Below are 25,517 nucleotides of genomic sequence, written 5' to 3'. Positions count from 1 at the left end.
GTTCTCTCATGACCAGTTTTACCACAAAAGTAAAGGAACGGAAAAATGGTAGATCTGTAGTAAGATTCTGTAACTAATTTTTGCTGTTATCGATAATTGTCGGTAAAATTAAAATGCTAATCAGCCCAATCATGAACATCATCTCACCGTGAGTTTTCTCACTCTCGCCTCCTCCCTTATTATAAACATCATAAGGGAGAACAAAACTCACGTTCGTGAGAAAAGTAGCTATCATAAATGTCAAAAAAGTGAGAATGTGAGGCAATTTTCTCTCACCATAGAAATCAAGGTGAGTTAAACAAAAAAATGTAACTATGGACATTTTTATACCCTCCACCATAGGATGGGGGTATATTAAGTTTGTCACTAAATTTGTAACTACTCGAAATAATCATTGTAGACCCCACAAAGTATATATATTATTGATCAGCGTGCAATTCTACATCGATATAGCCATGTCCGTCCGTCTGTCCGTCTGTGGAAATCACTCAAGCGTCCGAACGGATTGACGTAGGTTGATGAAATTTTGGGAAAATATGTTAGATTTACGTAGGACTTTTGGTATTGAAAGCGGGCTATGTAGGTCCACGCTTTCGTATAGCCCCCATACAAAATGACGCGTGACGCGTAGTCGTTTTAAGGAATTTTTAAGATATTTGGCCCATTTTACCACCGAATTGGTTGTAATTTGGTACTTTGTGTCTCCAGAGGCCAAAAAATATTCCTACCAAAGTTGGGTTATATGGGTCCACGTTTTGGTATAGCCCCCATATAAGGCCCCATATAAAGTACGCGTCATTTTAATATATTTTAATATATATAAGGCCCCTTTATGAAGTAAGCGTCATTTTAATATATTTTCAATGTACTAGACCCATTTGACCATAGAATCGGTTGTAACTTTGTATTTTTTGTTTCCAGAGGCTAAGAAACATTTCTACCATAAAATGTTTATATAGGTCCACGTGTTGATATAGCCCCCATAATACAATATCTCCCGATTTTCGATATTTTGAACGTTTTAGCCTCATTATCACACCGAGATGGCTGAAATTTGGTATTTAGTCTTCTTTAGGCGTATAAAACTTTCCCCCAGAAATTTGTAGGTATAAGTCCACGCCATCATATAGCCCCATAGAACGGTACCTTCCGATTTTCGGTATTTTGAAGGTTGTGGCCACATTAATCCACCGAAATGGCTGAAATTTGTGGTGGAGGGTATAAAAAGTTCGGCCCGACCGAACTTAACGCGTTTCTTACTTGTTTATAGAAAAAATCGACAAGAAACAATGCAATGATAATCAATTGTATTTATTTGTGTTTTACGTTAAAGGAACAAATAAAAAACAATTAGAAATTCTTTTGGCAACTATACATGTTCACCCGTGTATCAATGAAGCAAGGAAGACCTCAATCGAGTTTGGCGTAATTTGGAGGTGGAGTTGAAGTTGGCCAAAATTTTTCAGATATTTTTACCACCTTCGCCCATTCTTTTTACAAGACTGTGACCCCTAAAAGCTCCAAATCATTTTGGATGGCATCTTCAATAACCCAGTGGAATGGTATCTTAACAACCACCTTGGCATGGCAGGAAGGATTAAATTCATAAAAAGGGCATGTTTATATTATATAGCCTTTTGCAGGGTTAACCTTCTTGAAATTGTATTTAAAATCCATGAAATTGGTTCAAATGTTGAATAGAATCCGAATTTCACGAATTGTACTTAGCATTCATATGATTGGTCCTATTGCTGGAGAAGAGATCGGATGTTTCACGTATTGTATTTATTTACAATTCTTGAAATTCCTTCCAAATGCTGAAAATGGGATCTTTCACAACTTCATTTGAACTAATACAAAAGATCCAGTGAGATATTGGCATCGCATGGAACGACTTCCACAAAATTTTGCTTGGTTTTCTTTGTATTCCTCAGCGTTTGTCGTTTCGCACATCATTCAAAATGCAATATTAAACATTTTCATTTCTTTTTGCCATATAATGACCTTTAAACGGGTTTTGTTCACTTTTTTGCAAATTGCAGAAATTCTTCGGGTGTAAATAAACAATTTTTACATATGTATGTATGTATCTGTCAAAACAAAACAAAAACAGCTGTTACAGATGTTGCCACATATCAAACATTTAATATTTTTATCAATTACCAAGTATTTTTAAAGTGGATTGTTGATAAAAATTATTTTTCGTTTTAGAAATATTAATTTAATTTAAAATAAAGTAATGTTTTATAAAAAAAATTACGAATTTAGTTATTGCAAAATTATTTGTAAATAAAATAACGATATGGCAACGCAAATTATATTTTCAAGGGTTCACAAAATGCGGCACTATTTTCAATTTTCAAACTTGTGAACCCCTCTTCACTTTTTTCGCTCCTCCCTTGTCATTTGTGATAGGTCGAGACGTGAGAAGTGAGTTGCAACTCACTCGTGAGAAGCTCCCTACGTGAGTATTCATGATCGCTATGAATAATTTCGATAATTAACGAAATTTTTCGGTAAGTTAACGATGAATAAAAAGTAGTCGCTAGCCTCCACCGACACAAACAGTGATGCCAACTTTTCTTTATGTTTTTAGTCATAATTTTGCGATTTAATTTTACCGATTTTTGTCGGTAACAGCAAAAATGAGTTACAGAATCCCACTACTGTAGCGCGATTCTCTAACACATTTTTTGAGTTACCGACAAAAATCGGTAAAATTAAAACGCAAAATCATAAATGAGAAGTTCAAATAAAAGTTGACAACACTGTTGCTATCGGTATAACTTTACGGCTGCTTTTTATTCATCGCTTACTTACCGAAAAACATCGGTAATTACCGAAATTATAAGCATTTTAATTTTACCGACAATTGTCGGTAACTCACAAAATTAGTTAGGCGGCCATCAGACCATCTGCTTTTTCCTATGTATGTTGTCACTTTGGGTATACTAATATACAGAACAGCTGATTCATACATGTGAAAAAGCTGATGGTCTGATGGCGGCCTTAGTGAATCGCACTACTGGCGACAATTTCAAAAAGAAACAAAAGACTCAAATTTCTTTTTTTATTTCACTGTTATTAATTTTATTTTGTCAGCGTTCACTTTTTTCTTTTGTTTTTTTTTTTTATTTTTTTCATCATTGCGAAATAATGGTCAAAAAATGTGGAAAAATTAGTTTTACCATTTTTTACCCGAAAAAAATTTGTCAGGTACCTGTGGTGTAAGAAAAAGCCATTTTTGTCTCTCTCTTAAAAATTGCTACCAGTTTTACCACTTTTGAGGTTAAGGAACGCTTAAAAATGGTAAAAATTTTAACCTCAAGTAAGTAAAGGAATACAACTAAAAATTGTAAAATGCATTGGACATAATGGTGCCACTTATTTTGCACATACGGTCAATGTATGCCTCAAATCTTTGAAATCCCAGACATGTGGAAGATCGGGAAGATAGATCTGTGGCATGCCTGTAAGTGCACCGAGAACTCAAGGATTTTTTCACAAAAAGAAACGTACAAATTTCCACCCAAAAGTCCACAGCTACCACAAACATATTGTAGATAAAAGAAGCTTGACATCTACATAGGTGACCAGAACATTCCAATATCCACCCAAAATACTGGGAGTCACATTTGATTTTTCTGCAAATAAGCTGAGATGTTAAACGAAAACGTTGGAAAACAAAACAAAATCCTCAAAGCACTTACAAGACCGGGCATAAGCGATACACAATAGATAAACGTCCAGAGTGTCCAAAAAAACGCACTGAGAATAACTACTCTGCGCCACTCAAAAGCACCACACGAACGCTTAAACAACGATACTAAGATACTGCCAGTGAATGAATATTGCACCCTACCAACGAGGCAGCACGTAATGAAGTACAAATAAACCGATCACCCAAACCATGCGACCTGTAGCAGGACTCGCAGTGAAAGGACTGTGGCCATAAAGCTAGACCTTCAAACACAATTGAACAATACACCGAACACCCCAAGACCCCTGCCCTGATGACATCCAACAGGCAATGAAGCAGGTCCACACAGAGATGGGACATGAATATCCTCATCTCTTCTAATGTCTGACTTCTAAGATACATGCATCTAAATGTGGCACATCACCTTACATCACAAGACATCTCTTCACATGCCCTGCTAATTCAACTAACCTCAATCGTGACTCGCTATGGACACACCCAGACGAATCTCGCCTCCTCGGACTGGATGTGAAAGTTGAATGAGGATGTGAAAATTAAATGTGGGTGTGGAAGTTAAATGTCCTCATGTACATTAGGGTGCCAGATTTTTATATCTATATATGAGACTTCCTGTTTATTCGCCAAATCGGAACGTCGCACAGTGTCCAATTTACCGAAAAATCTTTCCAAAAATCGAAATAGAAATTGTATCAATTTACCCTAAATAGGGTCAAATAGTTATGAAAAAATATATACGTTTCTTGTTTAATAAGTGGTTATAAAAGCAGGTCAAAGTGACCCTATTTGGAATTTATTTGTCTTAATATTTAAGTTGTTTATAAAACTATGATAATATCCAAAATAAACAACGGTTTTAAAAAAAATTTTTGTAATTGTAATGATAGAAAAAATTGCCTCAAACTCGATGACAACATTTGGCACTCGGAGGCAGTGAAAGACTCTTTCTACGAACCACCATAAACGGAATTGCCAATAGAGACTTACTGATCATACTTAGCGTCTTCAACGATAAAATCGGTTGTGAAAAAGACGGCATGGGTATTATGAATGACAATGGCGAACGCTTTGTGGAACTCTGCCAGGCAGCGCAGCTGGTAATAGGTGGCTCTATATTCCCACATAAACGGATACACAAATACACATGGACATCTCCAGATGGCAATACACAATATCAAATTGACCATATATGCATCCGCAGAAAATGGAGAGGTTCCCTCGTAGATGTGCGCACCAAACGTAGTGCCGATATTGATAGCGACCACGAGCTCGTAGTGGCAACGCTCAAAATCAAACTTAAAAGTGTACGTGACAACAATACCCAACATTCACAACGGCGATTCAATACACATATGCTGAAGACGGAAGAAAAGCGCATAGAAGTTGCAAACAGTCTAAGTACACATATACTCCCAAACAACGTGTCATCGTGGGAAGATACGTACAACATGCTTAGAAGTATAGCAAAAACCCATGTTGGATACACCAAGAAGTCAGAACGGAAGGATTGGATATCAGACTACACCTGGAATCTAATCCAGGAACGGAAATGTCTAAAACAACAGGCTTTAGGAGATGTACAAGGCAAGGAACGATAAAAAGCCGTCGCGAAAATGGTAAAACGATCGGCTCGAAATGACAAAAGGAACTTCGCAGAAGCAATGGCCAAAGAAGCGGAAGCAGCAGCAGGATCAAACAATATGAAAGAACTCCACAAAATAATATAGCGCCTTTCAAATAACTCACAAATCCGTACACAAGCAATAAGAGACACGAACGGCAAGCACAATATCAGAAATTGCAACAGCAATTAATAAATTGAAAAGGAACTAGGCGCCAGGAGAAGATGGCATACCACCCGAATTATTACAAGTGGACCCTACCACATCGGCAAAAATTATACACACCCACATAAACGAGGCATGGTCCAATGAAAGGCTACCTTGCGCATGGACGAAAGGCACTGTAATTAAACTGCCAAAGAAAGGTGACATAAAACAATGTTTACAAAATAATTGCAATCATTATAAACGAGAGATTGCAGCCTATTGAACATTACGTGATGAACAGGCCGGGTTCCGCCCACATCGTAGCTGCGTTGATCAGACAAACACCCTGCGTGTAATAATAGAGCAGTCTATAGAATGGCGAACTCCACTTTATCTCGTTTTTATAGATTTTCGAAAAGCATTCGATTCTATTAAACGAAGTGCAATTTGGTCGCTTTGCAAAAAAACGGGTGCCGACGAAATTATAAACATCATAAAGGTAATGTATAACAACGCAACATTACAAGTCAAGCACAGCAACACAATTAGCGAGCCTTTCACAACCAACGCCGGGGTGAAACAAAGTTGTCCCTTATCCCCACTGCTCTTTGCGGTCGTTCTCGACGATATCATGGAGAAGATTTCTTCGAAGAAAAGAGGAATCGTTTGGACACTTCATCGTCATCTAGAGGATCTGGACTTTGCAGACGATATTTGCCTCATGTCGCATAAGTTCAACGATATGCAGGAGAAAGTAAATGAACTTGTTCTTCGAGCAAAAGAGGTTGGCCCCGAAATAAACACAAAAAAGACGCATGCAATGCGCTTGAATTATTCAATGGACAACCAAATAAAAAAAACAACGAGCCACTACAATATGTGAAATGATTCTGCTACTTAGGATGTTTCATGGAAATTGACGGAGGAGTAGAAGAAGACGTCAAGAGTAGGCTAAATAAATCTAGATCTGCGTTTGGTCGTCTTAACAAAACATGGAGGTCACAACATCTTTCCCTACATGGGAGAGAAACCTGGCTGATTTCGAATTCAACTATCAACAGACTACACAAGTATTCATTAACAAATGCTTAAGAAGAATTTGCGCCATCTTTTGGCCAAATAAAACTTCCAATGTAGAACTATGGAATAAAACTAATGAAGAACCCATTAAAAGTCAGATCACAAGAAGAAAGTGGAAGTGGATAGGCCACACACTGCGAAAAAGTCCCGACAGCATTTTTAGAATTGCTTTAGACTGGAACCCCCAAAGCAGTAGACGTCCAGAACAGTTCCCATGGAATTAAAAAGAATGAACAAGTCGTGGGAAGAAGTTAAATGAATTTGTAATAATAGAATAGAATGGAATTTTATTGTAAATGCCCTATGTTCCCAAGTGGAATGAATAAAGGAAAGAAAAGGAAAAAAATGAAAGAAGGCATGTGAAAAGTATTTAAGATGTTCAGTGTCGCCAATGAAATGTGTATTTTTTAATAATTAATGTCCGTAATTGTTGATTTTAAGGTCAATTTTCACAATAAATGATGAAAATAGTTGTGTGTAAGATCGAGTTGGGCTGTGTATCTTATCATTTTATAAAAAGGGAAGAGTTTTTTTACCAATTTTCATCGAAACATATTTGCACTTTTCGTTTTTTTGTGATATTTTTCTTGTAGATATGTACATATTTTCGTTGATTCAGAATGCCAGAATATTGTATACGGTGACTTCCTGGCGTTTAGGTAAAATTCAGAGTTTTGATGAATTCTAGGACATATAGTTAAATTTTATGACGAACAAATTGAATATTTTGATATGCTACGATCAAATTTTATAGGAGATTTTAACGATTTGTTGGAAAAGGGTCCAATAAGACCCATTTATGAATAATATACCTCGCATTTTAGTTAGTAAAGTTGCCAAAGACACCATATACCTAAAGCGCAAGGATTCCAAGTAATCTTAACTCAAATATTTCCAAAACTGTAGAAATTGTATAAGCTTTTTTAGTTTCTTCACATGAAGTACGACCTTAACCCTAAAATGTGTTTTTAATTTTGCATATTTCTGGAATTTAGGTAGGATATAGAGTTTTGGTGTATTCTAAGGACTATGGTAAAAATTCAAGAGTTATCGTGAGCTCCAGCTTCCCAGACAGACGGACGGACATTGCTCAATCGACTCCAAATTGTCTAAAACACATTTCGTCCAAACATACTTGGGGTCTAAAACCATTATTTCGATGAGGCACATTTTGCCCGTATTAAAGTGTGTATACCCTCGTTAGCATAAATGCTGAGGGTATAAAAATAATAATTGTTCCACAAACATCCCAGAAGACTTCTCTCATGTCAATGAGTGCACCCCCATGTATATTGGCTCTATGATATGGGACCAAATTTTTATTGCCGAATTTATTTATGACTCAGCAAATATCGCCAACATTATTACAATGAGGGGTATAGTGCCACCGTTGAAAATGGGATGTTGTTTGACCTGGGAATCGAACCTGTTGTTGTTTTTGTTGTTGTAGCAGCATCTAATGCTGGGTTGGCAGCCGCAGGCTGAAACACGTTTGGTTTCGGGTCAATCCGGTACGTAAGAACCTGCTGCCGTGGGATTGGGGAATCGAATCTCGAACCCTTTAGGGTGCAAGGCGGGTGTGCATACTATTGCACAACGGTGACAGAAAAATGAGTGCGTTCTCATTTTTGGACAAGTCATTGTGGCCATACATATTTTCTTTATCACTGCTTTGTCTTGCATGATTACAACGCAGTGGTACCTTTATGGAGTCAACCTATTACCTTATCTCAGGATTTCTGGATCTTAAAATACCCTGTATCGGGCAATACTGATACATGAGACTATATCAAGATCAATTCTAGATGGGCAACGTGATTTTCGTCACATCCCCCCAGATAAAAACATCAACAGTGGATTATGAATTTGCGGTTGGCGCAGTTAAACGCATGGAATTTCTATGCTTGCTTTCTGTTTTCTACTCGTACACACCTCTTATGCAAATTGTTCTTCAGCCCATGTCATGACGACGACAAACAACATCTTCCTAAAGGAAACCCCGTTTGAACTAAAATCAATCACAAAATAATTTAAAAAATAAATGGATATAACTTTCAAAATATTTTATATATCGTCACCTGAAATACCCAAAGACGTAACCCTCAAAGGGTTACGTTGAGGGTTCCGTCTTTGGCATTTCAGGTGACGATTGGCCTGTTCCCGTACTTTATAAATTGGAAAAAGCCGTAAAAGTTGTAAAAGTCGTAAACGATTTTCATATAAATTCATAAGTGGTAAAAATTGTAAAAAAGTTTTTAGTTCTGGAACAGAGCTGATATGTATGTAATTCTAGAAAAATAATTACAAAATGTAACACATCTATAAAAAGAACATACCCTCAAAGACTAAAGCATGCCTTACTTCTTAAAAATGTCAACATTATAAAGAGTTTGCTTAGAAAACAAATTTCATTTGAATTTGTAAAAAATTTCAACTGCATTTTGAATATACCCATCAAGGTCTAGCGATCAACTAGATCACTTTCCAACTATATTTCCAATGTAGCGCTGCACCGTGTGTAATAAATATCCAAAGTGACTTAAAAACTAAACAAGTGGACAAATATATTTTAATTGTAGAGAATTAAGTGTTTCATTGTTTATTTTTGTTGTTGTTGTAAAGTTTCAATATGACTCGAATAAAGATACTTGGTTTCTGTACTTAGATTTAGTGTTTTTGGTACCTTAGTGTACCACCTATAAACTAAAATATATGTATATTTATATGTATCTTAGATAAAGATCTTTAATAAAGTTTCTGTTTGGTTTTATTGTGTGTGTTTTAGAACTTTTAGCTTATTGTTGTTTATGTATTTAAGTTGTTATTTTGTTTGTTTGAATTAAGCAGAGCTTTTGTAAAGTATTTCAAGTTTTATAGTTATTCAATTAAAGTAAAGTTTGTAACAATTTTTGGTTTTTTTGTTTCCTTTGTTTTGTGTGTTTTTAGACCAAAATGGAGCGTGTAAACATGGTTTTTAATGCATAGAAAGAGAGATAAAGAGCTAATTGTAGAACTATTGAATAAAAAGTTTTGTTTGTGTATGTGTGTTGTATATGTATGTATTTGTGTTCGCAGGAATTGTTCGTTTATATTTAACTCAATACTCTATGGGATTAGGATCTCTAGGTTTACGCGAATATTTCAAACCTAAATTATCGCTAATTTCATCTATGACATCTAGGGCATAGTCCAATTGTTCTTTGGTATGTGCCGCCGACAGACAGAAGCGAATACGTCCCTCCATAATGGGAGTGGCAGGAAAACCAACGCCAACAACAGCTATATTGCGGGTAGTTAAGGTACGTACAACAGCTCTGTAAAGGGAAAAAAATTTTATTAGTGGAGTAGTAATGACTAATTTGACATAAAGAAATTTGTATCTTTACATATGTTCTTCATCATGGTCCCAATTCCAAAATAAGCTTGAGTACATAAAGAAAATATATCAAATAATGTGCCCCATGTTTGGACACTTAAAGATGTAGTGTGTTTGTTAATCAGCCCTCAGGGGAGGAAGAAAGAACGGGCGTTTACTTGTTTTGGGTTAATGATGTTACGCAATCACTGTGATATATTGTTGAGAGTACTTTTTTCTAATAAGGATGTATTAAAGGAAGCAAAATGGGATAGAAATAAAAAATAACATAACTAGGGTTTGTTTTTAGTTTCCCTACATAGCACTGTGGCGCCAAAGTCAGGGTTTTGAGGCAAAAAATCACAGGGGCAAGCTAGACCTTCAAAATTGCGTGCAGATTTTTATAATCGGCCTAGAAACGAATCTGCCAAATTTGGTTGATATCGGTTCATATATAGATATAGCTCTCATATATATGTTCGCCCGATTCCAAGTAATTGATGGACCAAACACGCAAATTCTGTCCAATTGTGATGAAAATTGGGCAATGCTAAGAATTGGATATAGCTTCCATATATATATTCGCCCGATTTTCGTTATTTGTTGTACCAATCACGCTATGTCTGTCCAATTTTTATGAAATTTAGAAAGCATGACGTAATTTGCACTAGAAAAAAGTTTGCCAAATTATACTGAAATCGGTTCAGATTTGGTTATAGCTCCCATATATATATTCGACCGAATTGTGGTATTCTGTGCACCAAATACGCAAATTCTCTCTAATTTTGATGAAAATTGGGAAATGTCGCGAAATTCGGACAATAAATAAGTTTGCCAAGTTATATCTAAATCGGTTCAGATTTGAATATATCTCCCATATAAGTTTTTCATCCGATTTGATGTTTATTGTACGCTAAATTCGTAAAATAAGTCCGATCCGGATTAAATTCGGCACTTCTGACCGAAATAAGCCAAGAGTAGAGTCGGTCAATTTTTGTTATATTCATTTCAGAATTAACTATAGCCCCCTTATATATTTTCATCCTATTTAATGTTAAGTTGATAAGATAGGGTATCACATAGTCGACCACGTCCGACTTTGGTCTTTTCCTGCGCACAGAAGTTTTTTATTTGGTTAAGTCGTACACAAATGTTATTATTTTGTTGTTTAACTCCCGTGATGTATTTGACTTTGACACCTCTACTAAATTTCGCAGAAATCCAGTCTATAACATGTTTAGGTTTTCGCTGGTTTTCCAACCAAAAATTAACAAGTAAGACGGCGTTAAGTTCGGCCGGGCCGAACTTGTTATACCCTCCACCACAAGTTGTATTGAAGTAAAATGGAATAATTAGTTTCCTTTCGTGTATGAAGAAGGCGTAATACTACATTTCAGCAATTTCTGTTAAAAAAATTGAGGCACCGTTCTATGGGGGCTATTTCAAAACTTCGATCTAAACGGACAAATTTCTGACGTATATTTTTTAGACTCAAAGAAGACTAAATACAAATTTCCTATATTTCGGTAAGAGAATGTGGCTAAAACTTAAAAAATACCGAAAATCAAGAAATACGCTTCTTTGGGGATATATGAAGACGTGGACCTATACTGATAATACTCTTCTGGAATATTTTATAACTCTTGGAAGACTAAATAACGAATTTCAGCCATGTCGGTGGGATATTGAACTCACAATCGTCAGTATTATGAAAATCGGGAGGTAACGTTCTAAGGGGGCTATATCGAAACGTGGACCTATACCGACGAATTTTAGTCGGAAATGGGGCAATATGAAAGCGTGGGCCTGTACGGAAAATCGGGATGTACCTTTCCATGGGGGCTATTTGAAGGCGTGGACCTATACCGACATATTTAAAGGGGAAGTTTGAGTATCCCCAACGAAGTCTAAATACCAAATTTCAGCCACTTGGATGGAATATTGAGGCCACAACGTTCAAAATACCGAAAATCGGGAGGTACCGTTCTATGGGGGCTATATGAAGGTGTGGACCGATACCGACAAAGTTCTGGGGGAAAGTTTTTTATACCCCTAAGGAAGACTACGTACCAAATTTCAGTCATTTTGGTAGGATAATGAAGCTAAAATCTGCAAAATACCGAAAATCGGGAGGTACCGTTCTATGGGGGCTATATGAAGGCGTGGACCGATACCGACAAAATTGTGGGGGGAAAGTTTTATACCCCTAAGGAAGACTACGTACCAAATTTCAGCCATTTTGGTAGGATAATGAAGCTAAAACCTTAAAAATGCCGAAAACCGGGAGGTACCGTTCTATTGGGGCTATATCAAAACGTGGACCGATATATCCCATTTTCAATACCAACCATCCTGCAAGTAATAAAAACTTCTGTACCAAATATTGACTCTCTATCTTTAAAATTTCGATCTGTATCTTGATTTCAACAGACAGACGGACGGACGGACAGACGGCCATGGTTAAATCGACTTAGAATTTTATGCTGATCAATAATATATATAATTTATAGGGTCTCCGACGAATATTTCGATGTGTTACAAACGGAATGACAATTTTAATTATACCCTAATTATAATAAAAACTTCAGAGTACCTGAAAACGGGCATTATCTTTATATGGGAGCTATACCAAAACGTGGACGTGGAATTTTTGATAAAATGTTTTTTGACCTACAGAGACCCTAAATGCCAAATTGCATCTAATCTGGTCTGAAAATGTTGCGAAAAACACCAAAATACCTCAAATCGGGAGGAACCGTTATATGAGGGCTATATCAAAACTTTGACCTATATACATACATTTTTGTAGATACACATATGGCCAAAATAATAAGTACATCATAGTTTATATTTGATTTTGAGCTCCACAATCAGTTTTTTCTCAAAAAAGACGTGAACTGCTTTACATTTCGAAACTTCTATTCGTAATCAATGATGCAACAAGCATAAAAACGCAAAAAAATTGTAATATTTTGTTTCTGTGCCACTTTTTTCAAAAAGTTCAAAATTTGGTTGGCCAAAAAAATAAGTACATTTTGAATTTTTTATTATTTACCGATAATCGAGTAAATTTTAAAAAAGGTTGGTTTATAATTTAACTGTTCTAATAATATTAGACAAAAATAAAATAAAAATTCAGCCTTATTACGGTTGGCGTAGTCGTATCCAGAATTGCAAGTTGACGTGTCGAAACGACTGATTGGTATTATGAATATATTCGTTCTTAAAAGTTAAAATATCACATTTCAAAGAATTCTTTTGGTTAAAAAATTAATAGAATTATTAGTAGATCATGTTTAAGCTTTTAATCCAGAAGAAAAACCAACCCTACAGTTTTTACAATCAAAATAATTGTTCGGCGTAGACGTTTTTGTAGTCATTGGCGTAGTCGTTGTCGTAGGGCTAATTTATGGTATCACGAAACATTTACGACAACGAAAATTTTTTCCTCATACAAAATTAAAAAAAAATATATTTTTTTAATTGTAAAATAATTCGTTCGAAATCATCTTTTGGACAAGAACTAAGAAATTTGCATTGCTTGAATCTTTATACGAGGACTCCAACAGATTTTCAATAGGAAGTTTGTCATCTGATAAAAACACGAAAGTTGTCATACGAAAATGAATTAAAGAAGTAAAATTTTTCTTTATTTTAGTTATTTTCCAATATATTTCATTAATCATTGCCAAAAAATTCTTTTGAAACTGATTTGTTTTTATTTTTATATGCAGTCGTTAACAAAATCGGTCACGACTCTTTCCTCGCATTTCAACGCCACACGTGATACCGATTTGTCGTATCAAAAAAATAAATTTTATTTATAGCTTAAGAAATCCGTCCAGGTAATGATGAATGTGTTTCTTTCGATATTTTATGGATCTATGATACTGTAAAATAAAAAAAATGTTCGTAGTATATAATTTTTCATCATATAAAAAATGCAAACTACGACTACGCCTACGACATTTGAATGCATACGACTACGCCAACCGTAATAAGGGGGATTAATTGATGGATGGGACGAAATGAGCACTATTACACTGGAGAGAGGAGATTGGCGTCAAAATTAAGAAATGAGGGAAACAATTTTCGATAATACGCAAATCCCTGGAAAAGCCGGTGTGTTTTTTCTAAAACACATTAAAACCAAAATGAAACTGAAGAAACACAGTGTAGGCCTAAAAAGGCAACAATAAACAATCGATAGACCCATTGTTGCTCTCGCTTTAGAGACCTATTAAACTCATGTTGGGTAATTACTGTTGGCATAGGTAATGTTATATTCACCCGAATAGCTCGGAGAATACTAGGGGTTACCAAATTACCAGAATAATTAACAAAAGGCGTTCAAATGTTTCGGGAAAAAATTTTGTTGACGATGTCTTCCTTTGCTAACAATCATATGGGTTGGTCCGGAAAAACGCACATGGACAAAATTGGCGAAATTTCCTCTGGAGCAATGAAATAAAAATGAATAAAATAAATTTATTCGGTAACAATTACGGCAAGATGAATTTCAATCTCAAGGGAGAGGAATTTCATACAATAGTTACAAAAATCCAAATAAACACGGAGGTAGCCACCTAATGGTGTGAGGCTGATTATTTTTCCTGGTATGGTCTTTATCCAATATATCACATTACATATGCTGGGACCCATTTCCAATACACAAACATATCGGTCAACACATTGTTGCTACAAACAGAAGAAATTAGCTTTTTATACGGATTTTTCAACAGAACTACGGTCCAAAACATGCATCCCCATATGTCAAGGATGGGTTCCAGGACAATATAATAAAGTTACTTAACTCGCCTATGCCGTAATCGGACATGAATGCAATAGTAAACCTTTGCGGACACTTAATATAGCACATTCAATCATCAAATTTGGAATTTTATTCAAAAAATGTGGTATTAAATAACTTTTGAAAATTACAGCAAACTTCTAAGCAATATGCCAAAAAGAATACAAAAATTAGGTCAAAATAAAGGTGGAAGCAACAAATATTAATAATATAAACATCCTAAATTACAATCTATCCTAAAACAATTGAATATACTAATATTAATTAATGATTTCCAAAATGTACTTATTATTTTGTCCATCAATTTTTATGACTTTTTTCTTAATATCGGATTTAGAAGTGTGTTTATCTTGAAGATCTACGCAAAATTTATTTTTTAAGTGTCATTTATGTTGCAAAACTTAAGTTTAAACTGAACTTTGTCTTACAGTGAATACATTTTCTGAATTGAACGAAAAATATGAATATTTATGTTTGTACTTATTATTTTGGCCATATGTGTATGTTTCTTGGCCTCCAGGAACCCTAAATGCCAAATTATAGCTAATTCGGTCTGCAAATGTGGCAAAAAACGTGAAAATACCTGAAATCGGGTGGTACCGTTATATGGGGGCTATACCAAAACTTGTACCTATATACATAATTTTTTGTAGATATGTTGTTTGGCCTCCAGGAACCATAAATGCCAAATTATAGCTAATTCGGTCTGCAAATGTGGCGAAAAACGTCAAAATACCTCCTAGCCCATCTTCGAACTTGACCTGCCTATGGAAAAAAGACCCTCGGGTGCAAAATTTCAGCACTCTATCTCAATTATTGCGGACGCTAGAGTGATTACAACAGACGGACGGACGGTCAGACGGACATAGCTAGATCGTATTAAAATTTTATCCTGATCAAGAATATATATACTTTATAGGGTCGCAAATGATTAGTTCGATGTGTTACAAACGGAATGACAAACTTAATATACCCTCCATACTATTGTGGAGGGTATAAAAATATCCAAAATTTTAAGTTTTACGAAATCTGGAAATTGATTTCTTTTTAATTCGCAAGTAAACGCAAAATTTCTTTTTAAAACTGTTAGCTGATATCGTCACCTTTCACCAAATATATATTTACGGGAATACGCCGCGATATCGAAAGTTCTACTCCAAAGAACTCATGGGCGATACCACAGACTACGTCAAAAAACATCACTTACTGACACAACAAATTATTGACTACATCTGATATTACATTTACATTTTTAATAATAATCTTAATTTACACACCATTACCCATAAATTGCATTTTTAAAAAAATATATGTATATATGTAATATCAACAGATTAGGTTTTGGCTCCAAAATACCTAAATTGTTTAATTAAGACTGAATGAACGGCCGTGGGCCGTTGCCAGATTGTAATTTTTTGGTTTTGGAGTTTTGAAAGTGTTGAGAATATAATTCCGTTATTATACTTGAAAAAATGACTTTTTGCCTCAAAAACCTGTCATTGGCCCGCCCCATCGTGCATAGCATAGTTCCATCTTGACAAAAGTATTTATTATACTTTCATTGGCCTGCATTTTTTGCAGGGATTGTACTACCATCACTTTCTGGATTATACCAAGTGGCACATTAGTCCACACTATACCTACCCAATTTTGGAGAAAAGATACACCAACATAGGCACAACAGGTGAATCTTCATGCCCATATGTGATGACACCCATTTGTGCCAAACGTCTGCGGAAATAGCGGGTATTACGGGCCAATTGATTGATTTTCCGCCGACCAAGATCCGTGCCATCGCGGCCCATAATGATGCTCATTGAGGTGTAAATTTGTTGAGCCACAGGTGGGGACATTGTGGCAGCATAACAATGGGCATGACTGTTTGTGCGTAAGAAATCGATCAATTTCTGAAAAAATATAAACAAACATTTCAAAGTTTGTCTTAATAATAAATACCAAATAGGTACTTACCTTTGTTCCAGCAATATAACCACCAGCACTACCAAAACTCTTCGTAAATGTACCCATCAATATATCAACATCCTTGGGATCACAATTAAAATAGTCGACAACTCCACCACCATTTGGTCCCATGGCACCAATACTATGTGCCTCATCCACATACAAATAGGCCTTGTATTTCTTTTTCAAGGCAATAATTTCTGGTAGGCGACAAATACTACCCTCCATACTGTAGACACCCTCACAAATAATAAGAATCTTCTTCCATGGTTTACCACCATTCTTGGGATTGCCATAGACTACGCTCTGCCTTAAGACACGTTCCAAATCTTTCATGTTGTTGTGTTTGAACACTCTGGTGGTGGCACCGGACAAACGTAAACCCAAAATAATTGAAGCATGATTCTTCTCATCACTCAATACCAAACAACCAGGTGACAATAGTGAAGGCAAATTCAGGGCATTCGTGGCAAAACCCATACCGAACACAATGGCATCTTCCACACCCAAATATTGAGCAGTCAGCTTCTCCAAATCAATATGTAATTGTGTGGTACCCAGCTCTACACGTGGACTACACAAAGCCAAACCCAATTCATGGCATGTTTTCTCCGAATTATCAGCACATGGGCCAGTGGCTTCAGCAAAGCCCAAATAGTTATAAGAACCCAAATTTAAACACCTTGTTTCCGTGCCAGTCCATTCGAAAGACCAACCATAATCGGGTGTAACACGATCTTTTAATGTCAGCTCCGCACCCGGCACACTGCAAATGGGACGATTCCAACAATCTCTTATTCTCCGATACACATAACGTGAATAGAAACTTTCAAAGGCATCGTAAAGGCTAACATAGCCATCGCGATTTTTCTCTTTGGCTACTTTTGGTACGAATAGCAGCTGATTCAAATAGCCCAATATCATGAGCAAATAAAATCCTAAATATGTAAGGCAGGCGGTGCGAAGTGGAACTTCCTCAAATGAGGTTTTTTGGTAATGTTCTTCGGCTGGTGGCAGGATACCATCAGCAGCTGATGGTTTTGACTTGACGCCATATTCTGTTGTGGAATTTTTTGATGCATTATAGAATCCATTTGTGGTTTTCTGAAAGGGAAAAAAGAGAATGATTAGTTTTTTTTTCGTCAGGATAAATTTAAAGGTCTTTAAAATAAATTCTAAAGGTCTTTAAAATAATATCATAAGTGTTTGGGCGAACATACACAAAAGGGGACCCAACAGGTTGTGGATATTTTCTATACCGACATTCAAACTATTATTATTGTAGCACCCCTGCGATTGCGATAACACCCAAACAAATAGTGCATCGACAATATCTTGATGTACTGATGCACACATAAAATCTTCGTCTTCTCGTAAAGATGGTCCAATGGTGTCATGAGGAGGCACACATTTGCAGTCCTGAGGACGGCATTCTAGCATGTTTGAATACTCTTCCGCTACGTAGTGCTAACATTTGCATACCACACTGGAACCGCGTAGCTTACCATAGAACGGTCTATTGCTTTGTCAATAGGTCAACAAGGTTTCTTTGTCAGCACCCAAATGCTACCGCCATGTGACTTGACTTTTTTATTACTTCTGATCTTGTCACCAATAGCTATGGCTTGCGCGGACGACTTAAACATGCTAATATGTTGGAGTAGTTAGTGGTCGGAATCAGGACGCCATCCAGTTATATGTTCAGCCGTCCAGATGGTGAGCAGTGTGACAGTGGATTTCGAGGCGCATATTTTCATATTCCTCAGATGGAAGAAATACATTAACCCCCAGTTTTTGTAACTTATTTTTGTTCGTTCGACTATATTCGTAATAATTTAGACATTCATAGCTCAGCCCCCAGATGACATACACATCTAATTTTTCGTATACCCGTTCCATATATCGTTAAGGATTCCTTATTAAAAAATCAGCGCTTTATATTTGCGCTAAAGCGAGTAAATCGATCTACAAAATTTGACAATTCGTGTGAGAAAAATAAAAGTTTTTACAAAAACTGGGGGTAAGACAGCTATGTAGTTATTTAACCTATCACATATCAGGATGTTGAATTTCAGATAGGTAGAGAATAACCAAATTCTACGAGTCTTCGACTTCTTATTTCTGAATTCCAAAAACTACTGGTGTCCACACATATAGTTGATTATCCAACGTTTAAATCACGGCTGGAGGGAAGTCTTCTCTATGCTTGTTGGCATTATCGAAGGAATAAAGACAACGATAAATTGAGAACACTTGCCATCCAGTTTATTTAGCATTACCATTAAGATTCCGATGATTTCGTAAACTGTGCTAGAACCTCCCCGGCTGAGAGGGATCCTCTTCGCCCTGTGACTTTAGGGGTGCTCTATAAATTGCCGGCTAAAATAACACACACACCTCTTCGGATCTTTCACTACCACGCCATTGAAACTAAGAGCCGTTATATGATCCTTTTTCCTCGGGTTTTAGAGTGATTTAACTTTTGTCCACAATTCTCTTAATACTGAACCATGTTGAATTGCTTCAAGTTGTCTAAGCACCTTTTTCAGCTTATTCTCGCCTACTAGCCAGTTGTCTTCAAGAGTATGTTCTCTAACTCTTGGGTCTTCAGGATTCGTACGACGAAGTTTATCACGCTCATTTGCCAATTTCGTCGCCTCTGCCGGAAATTTAGTCTGATTTCGGGTATTCGAACAAGCAGTTATGTAGCGAAAGGCTGCAGCTGTGATGGTGTCCAGGAAAATTCTCTGAGCTACGCGGGGATATGAGGAAATGGGCAGCTACCCGGGGATCTGAGCGACTGGGAAACTTTCTAAAGCAGTGATTGGCAAATTCCCTAAACCCTTGCCAATAGCCTTTCCATGGTTTATAAAGTCGGGAGGTCTGATAACGAAGACAATGATAGGTAGTTGGTCTGAGCCGATTTGGCGCGTTGACAAGACACGTCATTCATCAGACCGGATTCCTATTTTTCTAGTAGGGGCGTCTTCGTTCCCCGTGCAAAATTTGATCATTGCCTATGACGGAATGCCAAAGCTCAAGATCGTATCGGAAGTGCACATATTTCATATATCTATTCATTACATATCTGTAAGGGGTACCCGAAATACGGGACCGATATACTCATATTCCAACCTGACACATGACTGGATAAAATAATTCGATGTGTAAAGTTTTTCAGAAACTCCCTGTTAAAGTTATCTTTCGGCTTTGCGAATTTAGTTGGTGCCGTCAGAGTTTCTTGGAGTTTTTTCAGGAAGTGGGACTGGCGCCCGAAATAAATTGCACCGCTGAAAAATTTTCAATATAGTCCATATTAGAACCCAATATATATCTGAAAGAAATAATACGATGTGCAAATCAATTGCTCCCTTCGAGAGTTATCGTTCACACCATTTTACAGACAAATTTTGAATCTTTGTGGGGTAGAAATCCGAAGGGTTGGACCGATATGGCCCATCTTTAAACTTAAACTAAGTTTGGACAAAATATTACGGATGAAGAATTTTGGAACGAATCCGTTGATCCGTAGGGGGGTTATAGTGCGCACCAACCAGAAACAAACATATGAACATACTTAGGGTCTAAAACCATTATTTCGATGAGGCACATTTTTGGCCGTATCAAAGTGTGTATTAGGGTTATGACTTCTTACAACCTCGTATCACTGTATTATATTTTGATGTGTTTTTTACCTAAGATTACATAAAATCTTAATTATAAAGTAATTCGATAAAAAAAGTTTTTATTTTTCAAAACTTTTGACGATTTTTTTGAAGTCAATGTAATTGTGCGAAACCTCTTTCAATATTTAAATGGAATAAAAGTTATTTTAGTCATTAATAGGAAAAAGTCATTCTTTCGTGCATCAGGAAATATTTTTTGAAATTTTTTTTTTTTCCTTTCATAGATTTTTTTCAAAAAAATGTCAAGGTGTTTTTTTTTGCGAAACCTTTTTAAGACTATGCAACACTGTAAATGCAAACAATATCTAGTATGTAGAGTTGTGTAGTTCCGGAACGAACTTGATCCAAGGAACTATTCCGGACAATGAACTATTGGAAATATATCCAGCTCTTGCGTGTATGTAGTTCCTTTAGTCCATATAGTTCCTTTCGTTTTTCTGGCTCCTTCAATTTAACGCCTACGCACATTGGAAAAAAATACCGATCTAGCGCGCCAAAAGTCAAAAAAATTACATACGCCAATTTAAAATTGATTGTTGCAGTATTAATCTAAGGTGTCCACAGAATGCAACGGCATTTAAAATAATTTGTTTTGCATCAGTCTAAGCGGAATAACGGTCCGTTTTTGGTTGACATTTTTTTAACTAGTTTTCATAATATAGTTTAGTAGTAAATTTGTGATCGTCGCATGCACTCTTCCTACAAAGTAATTTTAAAGCTTTATTGAATTTAACATTTCGTGAAGCAGGTGAATTAAAAAATATTGAATATAAGATGTTATTTATTGCAACTTGGATTTTACACTTAAAACATGTGACATCCGATTTTTTTTCCAAATTGAGCACTTTGTTAAAGCTATTACTAAGGAGTGTCGCGGGATGGCGCGTAGATTTTTTATTTTATTTTTAGTACACATTGTTCTTAACTAATTTGTAAAATTTTAGGTGCAACAAACTGCAACATTTTATTTTATTACTATTTTTATTAATATAATTTTTTATGTAAAAATGCTGAAATTAGAGCGGTACCTTTCTATGGGGGCCATATCAATGCGTGTACCTGTGCCGAAAATTCTCCGTCGGAATATTTTATACCACCAACGAAGACTAAATGTCAACTTTCAGCTATATCGGTTGGATAATATGGCTAAAACCTCCAAAATTACCGAAATCGGTGGTATCGGTCTATGGTGGCTATATGAAAACATGGTCCTATACCCAAAATGTTTATAGGAGTGTATGCATAACCCCCACGGAGACTAAATACCAAATCCTAGCCGTTTCGGTTAGATAATGTGGTAGAAATCTTTAAAATACGGAAAATCGATAGGTACCATTCTACGGTAAAAATACAATTTTACCAAATATATTAATAAATGAAGTAAAATTGTCAATTTATAGCTGTTCATATCGAATTTATGGACAAACATACAATAAAACATAGACTTTTACTTTTGGCGCGCTAAATCGGTACTTTTTTCCACTGTGCTACGTCGATCTTACGTTGTTGATGTTTGTCCGCTACAATTTATTTATTATACCCTCCACCATATGGAGGGTATAATTAAATTTGTCATTCCGTTTGTAACACATCGAAATATTCGTCGGACACCCTATAAAGTATATGTATTATTGATCAGCATAAAATTTTAAATCGACCTAACAATGTGCGTCTGTCCGTCCGTCCGTCTGTTGAAATCAAGATACAGCTCGCAATTTTTAAGATAGAGCGTCAAAATTTGTTACAGAAGTTTTTATTACTTCCAGGATGATTGGTCCTCGGGGGAGCCTGTAACCCCTAGAGGACGCGTCCCCAAGTGGCGGATAGGGGAATGCTTCCCAGATATGGGTGGTAAGAGGGAAATCAAATACCTCTCGCGGACCAACAGGTAGCGGTGTCTGTTTCCACAGTGGGCGGCTGCAAACAGCGTCTGTACTCTAAGAAGAGCGGCTGAAACGAGGACGGAAAACTTACAACCCATCAGAAGATAAGGGGAAATCACTGATGTATTATCCCTTGAAAACCATATTACAATGAATGCAGAAACAAACATATGGCCCTCAATCTCCGGTAACTCGAGGGTGCTAAGAATCCCCGGAGGTAAAACTAAAAAGACGCTTAACATTGGTACTTGGAATGTTAGAAGCCTTTATGAGTCCGGCAAATTAAGCAACACAATATCCGAAATGGAAAGACTGAATATAGATATCCTAGGTGTTTGCGAAACCTGGTGGCCGAATGTTTCGGAATTCGTATCCCATGGTGCCAAAATCTTCTTCTCTGGAAATTCGAACAAGAATCATAGGAATGGTGTTGGGATTATCATTAGAGGGAACATTTCCAAAAGCGAGGTAGGATTTTTTCCAAAGTCAGATAGGACCATGATGATCAAAATAAAAGCAAGGCCGCTCAACATCAATATAATTCAAGTATATGCTCCCACATCAGACAGAAGCAATGAAGAAGTAGAAATGTTTTATGAGGAAATAGAAAGTCTTGTTAAACTTACAAAACCCCATGATATAAATATCATCCAAGGTGATTTTAATGCAAAAGTAGGGAGAGGTGAAGTAACTGGTGTTACAGGACGATATGGATTGGGCGAAAAAAATGAAAGAGGTGAACGACTCATTCAATTCTGTCAAGAATTCAACATGAAGATAGCAAATACACTTTTCACTCTACCGCCAAGAAAGCTCTACACTTGGAAATCTCCACAAGACAGAATTGGCAACATCATTAGAAACCAAATTGACTTCATTCTTATCAACAGGCGACACTGCTCATCAATAAGGAAGGCCACAACATATCCGAGTGCTGATGTACCATCTGATCATAACCTTTTAATGGCAAAGATACGCATAAAACTAAAAACTCATACTAAAAAGGCACAAAGTAAAAAACTTGACTTAGGAAAACTTCAAAACCAAACACTAAAATCGGATGTATGTACAAGAATAAATACAGAGCTGAATAATGTCGACAGCGAAGATATAGAAAATATATGGAATAATGTAAAGAATACTATAAACTCAATAGCCAGAAACACCCTAGGCAATTTTATAAAACCAAAGACCAAAAATTGGATGACTCAAGAAATCCTGCAGCTAATGGATGAAAGAAGAGCATTTAAAAATAAAGATTACGAAAACTACTGGGAACTAAATAGAGAAATTCAAAGGGAGATACGTAACGCAAAAAATAATCACCTAAATACTCAATGTCAGGAAATTGAAAGACTTATGAGCCTACATGACGATTTCAACCTGCATAAGAAATTGAAAGAAGCATCTGGACAATATAGGAATACAAATCCATCTATCCTTTTCAATAACAACAATGAACCGGTCTTTGAAATTGCAGAAAAGAAACATATCTGGAAAGAATATATCCAAACACTATTTAAGGATGATAACAGATCAAGCTACGTTAACAATGCACCAGATTATATGACAGGAAACAGCATCACAAATAATGAAGTAGAATCAGCAATAAAATCCCTTCGAGATGGAAAAGCTACAGGGCCTGATGAAATTCCAGTTGAATTATTAAAAATGCTAAATAACAGCAACATTGAGCTACTGACAAAACTGTTTAACTACATCTACGATACTGGTATATACCCACAGGATTGGCTAAAATCCACCTTTATAACAATACCAAAAAAACCCCATGCCAAAAAATGCAATGACTATCGTCTCATTAGTTTAATGAGTCACGCTCTTAAAATTTTTCTTAAAATTATCCAGAAGAGAATATATGAGACATGTGAAAAGGAAATGGGAGAAACTCAATTTGGTTTTAAGGAAGGAAAGGGAACCCGTGAGGCTTTATTCTGCATACAAATACTCGTTCAAAAATGTAGAAGTGTCCACAAAGACGTATTTTTATGCTTTATAGATTACGAAAAAGCATTCGACACTGTGCAGCATGATAAGCTCATGGAAATTCTCACAGCAATTGGAATCGATGAGAAAGAGATAAGGTGTATTAAAAGCTTGTACTGGCACCAGACTGCCCAAGTCAACATAAATGGAGATTTAACTGAAGATGTAGCAATATCTAAAGGAGTTCGACAAGGATGCATTTTATCCCCACTACTCTTCAATATTTACTCCCAAAAAATTTTTCACGAAGCAGTAGATGGCATCCAAGAAGGTATATTGATAAACAACAATTACATAAATAATATCAGATATGCTGATGACACTACATTAATATCCGACAGCATATCAGGCCTACAAAATCTTGTTGATAGACTAACATCAAGTAGTGAGTTGTATGGGCTAAAAATAAACACCCTCAAAACAAAATTTATGATAATAAGTAAGAACAACGCTCACAACGAGTTGATTTTAAAAATACAAAATTTCCATATTGAGAGGGTACAAAGTTTCAAATATCTGGGAGTTTTGCTAAACGATCAATGGGACTACTCAAAAGAAATCAAATGTCGCATAGAAATGGCAAGAAATGCATTTCATAAATATAAAAAAGTTCTAATAAGCCATGATATAAATGTTGCAACAAAATCTCGTTTAATAAAAGCGTATATATGGCCAGTCTTGTTATATTCAGTCGAAGTGTGGACGTTAAAAGCGGCAGATATCAAACGACTCGAAGCATTTGAGATGTGGGTGTTCCGTCGAGCACTAAAAATACCATGGGTCCTGCATGTATCAAATACTGAAGTATTGCGAAGAATGAATACAACAAGAGAATTATTAAACAACATAAAGAAACGGAAAACGGCATATCTAGGGCACATTATGCGAAACCGTAAATACATCATTCTCCAGGAAATACTGCAAGCAAACGTAGAAGGAAGACGTACCAGAGGAAGAAAAGAGATGTCATGGATTCAAAATATCCAACAATGGACAGAATTCCAGAACGCCGAAAATCTAATAAGCATAGCGAGAAATAGAGATATATTTTCCTATTTTGTTAATAATTTATAAAAAACATAAATACAGTGTGCCACAAATGTCTTCGTACCCCTACAAGATTTTCCTTAATCGATGTAAGAACACGATGATAAAAGAAAGATGTAAATATTAACAATGTTGGGCTGTTTGCTGCAGCAGATCTTTATTAAAGTTTCGAAAGAAGAGTGTATTTTGATGAACCATAACGG

At 36.1% G+C, this 25,517-nt stretch overlaps 2 protein-coding genes across 2 annotated transcripts in view; one reads left to right on the top strand and one right to left on the bottom strand.

Moving 5' to 3' along the window:
• Positions 1 to 4,755: 4,755 nt before the first annotated feature.
• On the top strand, positions 4,756 to 5,316 carry LOC141392571 (uncharacterized). Its single transcript, XM_073965504.1, has one exon. It carries the CDS (start codon positions 4,756 to 4,758, stop codon positions 5,314 to 5,316), a length of 561 nt encoding a protein of 186 aa, XP_073821605.1.
• A 1,855-nt stretch (positions 5,317 to 7,171) lies between these two features.
• The window catches only part of lace (serine palmitoyltransferase long chain base subunit), a 36,353-nt gene continuing 18,007 nt past the window's right edge, over positions 7,172 to 25,517 (bottom strand). The window contains exons 2-4 of the mRNA XM_073971595.1: positions 16,704 to 17,798; positions 16,377 to 16,639; positions 7,172 to 9,881 (exon numbers count right to left, since the gene is read on the bottom strand). Coding sequence (XP_073827696.1) covers positions 9,665 to 9,881; positions 16,377 to 16,639; positions 16,704 to 17,798 — 1,575 coding nt within the window. The 3' untranslated portion in view covers positions 7,172 to 9,664. The remainder of the gene's footprint in view (positions 9,882 to 16,376; positions 16,640 to 16,703; positions 17,799 to 25,517) is intronic.

Source organism: Musca autumnalis, unplaced genomic scaffold, assembly GCF_047663935.1.
Source record: "Musca autumnalis isolate F117 unplaced genomic scaffold, ASM4766393v1 scaffold_2, whole genome shotgun sequence".
In the NCBI taxonomy this organism is placed as follows: Eukaryota; Metazoa; Arthropoda; class Insecta; order Diptera; family Muscidae; genus Musca; species Musca autumnalis.
The sequence above is the reverse complement of the archived record's forward strand: the minus strand, read 5'-3'. Positions and strand labels throughout refer to the sequence as shown.

What these genes read in the sequence shown, in the direction of transcription:
- LOC141392571 (XM_073965504.1), top strand. Translation starts at nt 4,756, where the DNA reads ATGGGTATTATGAATGACAATGGCGAACGCTTTGTGGAACTCTGCCAG.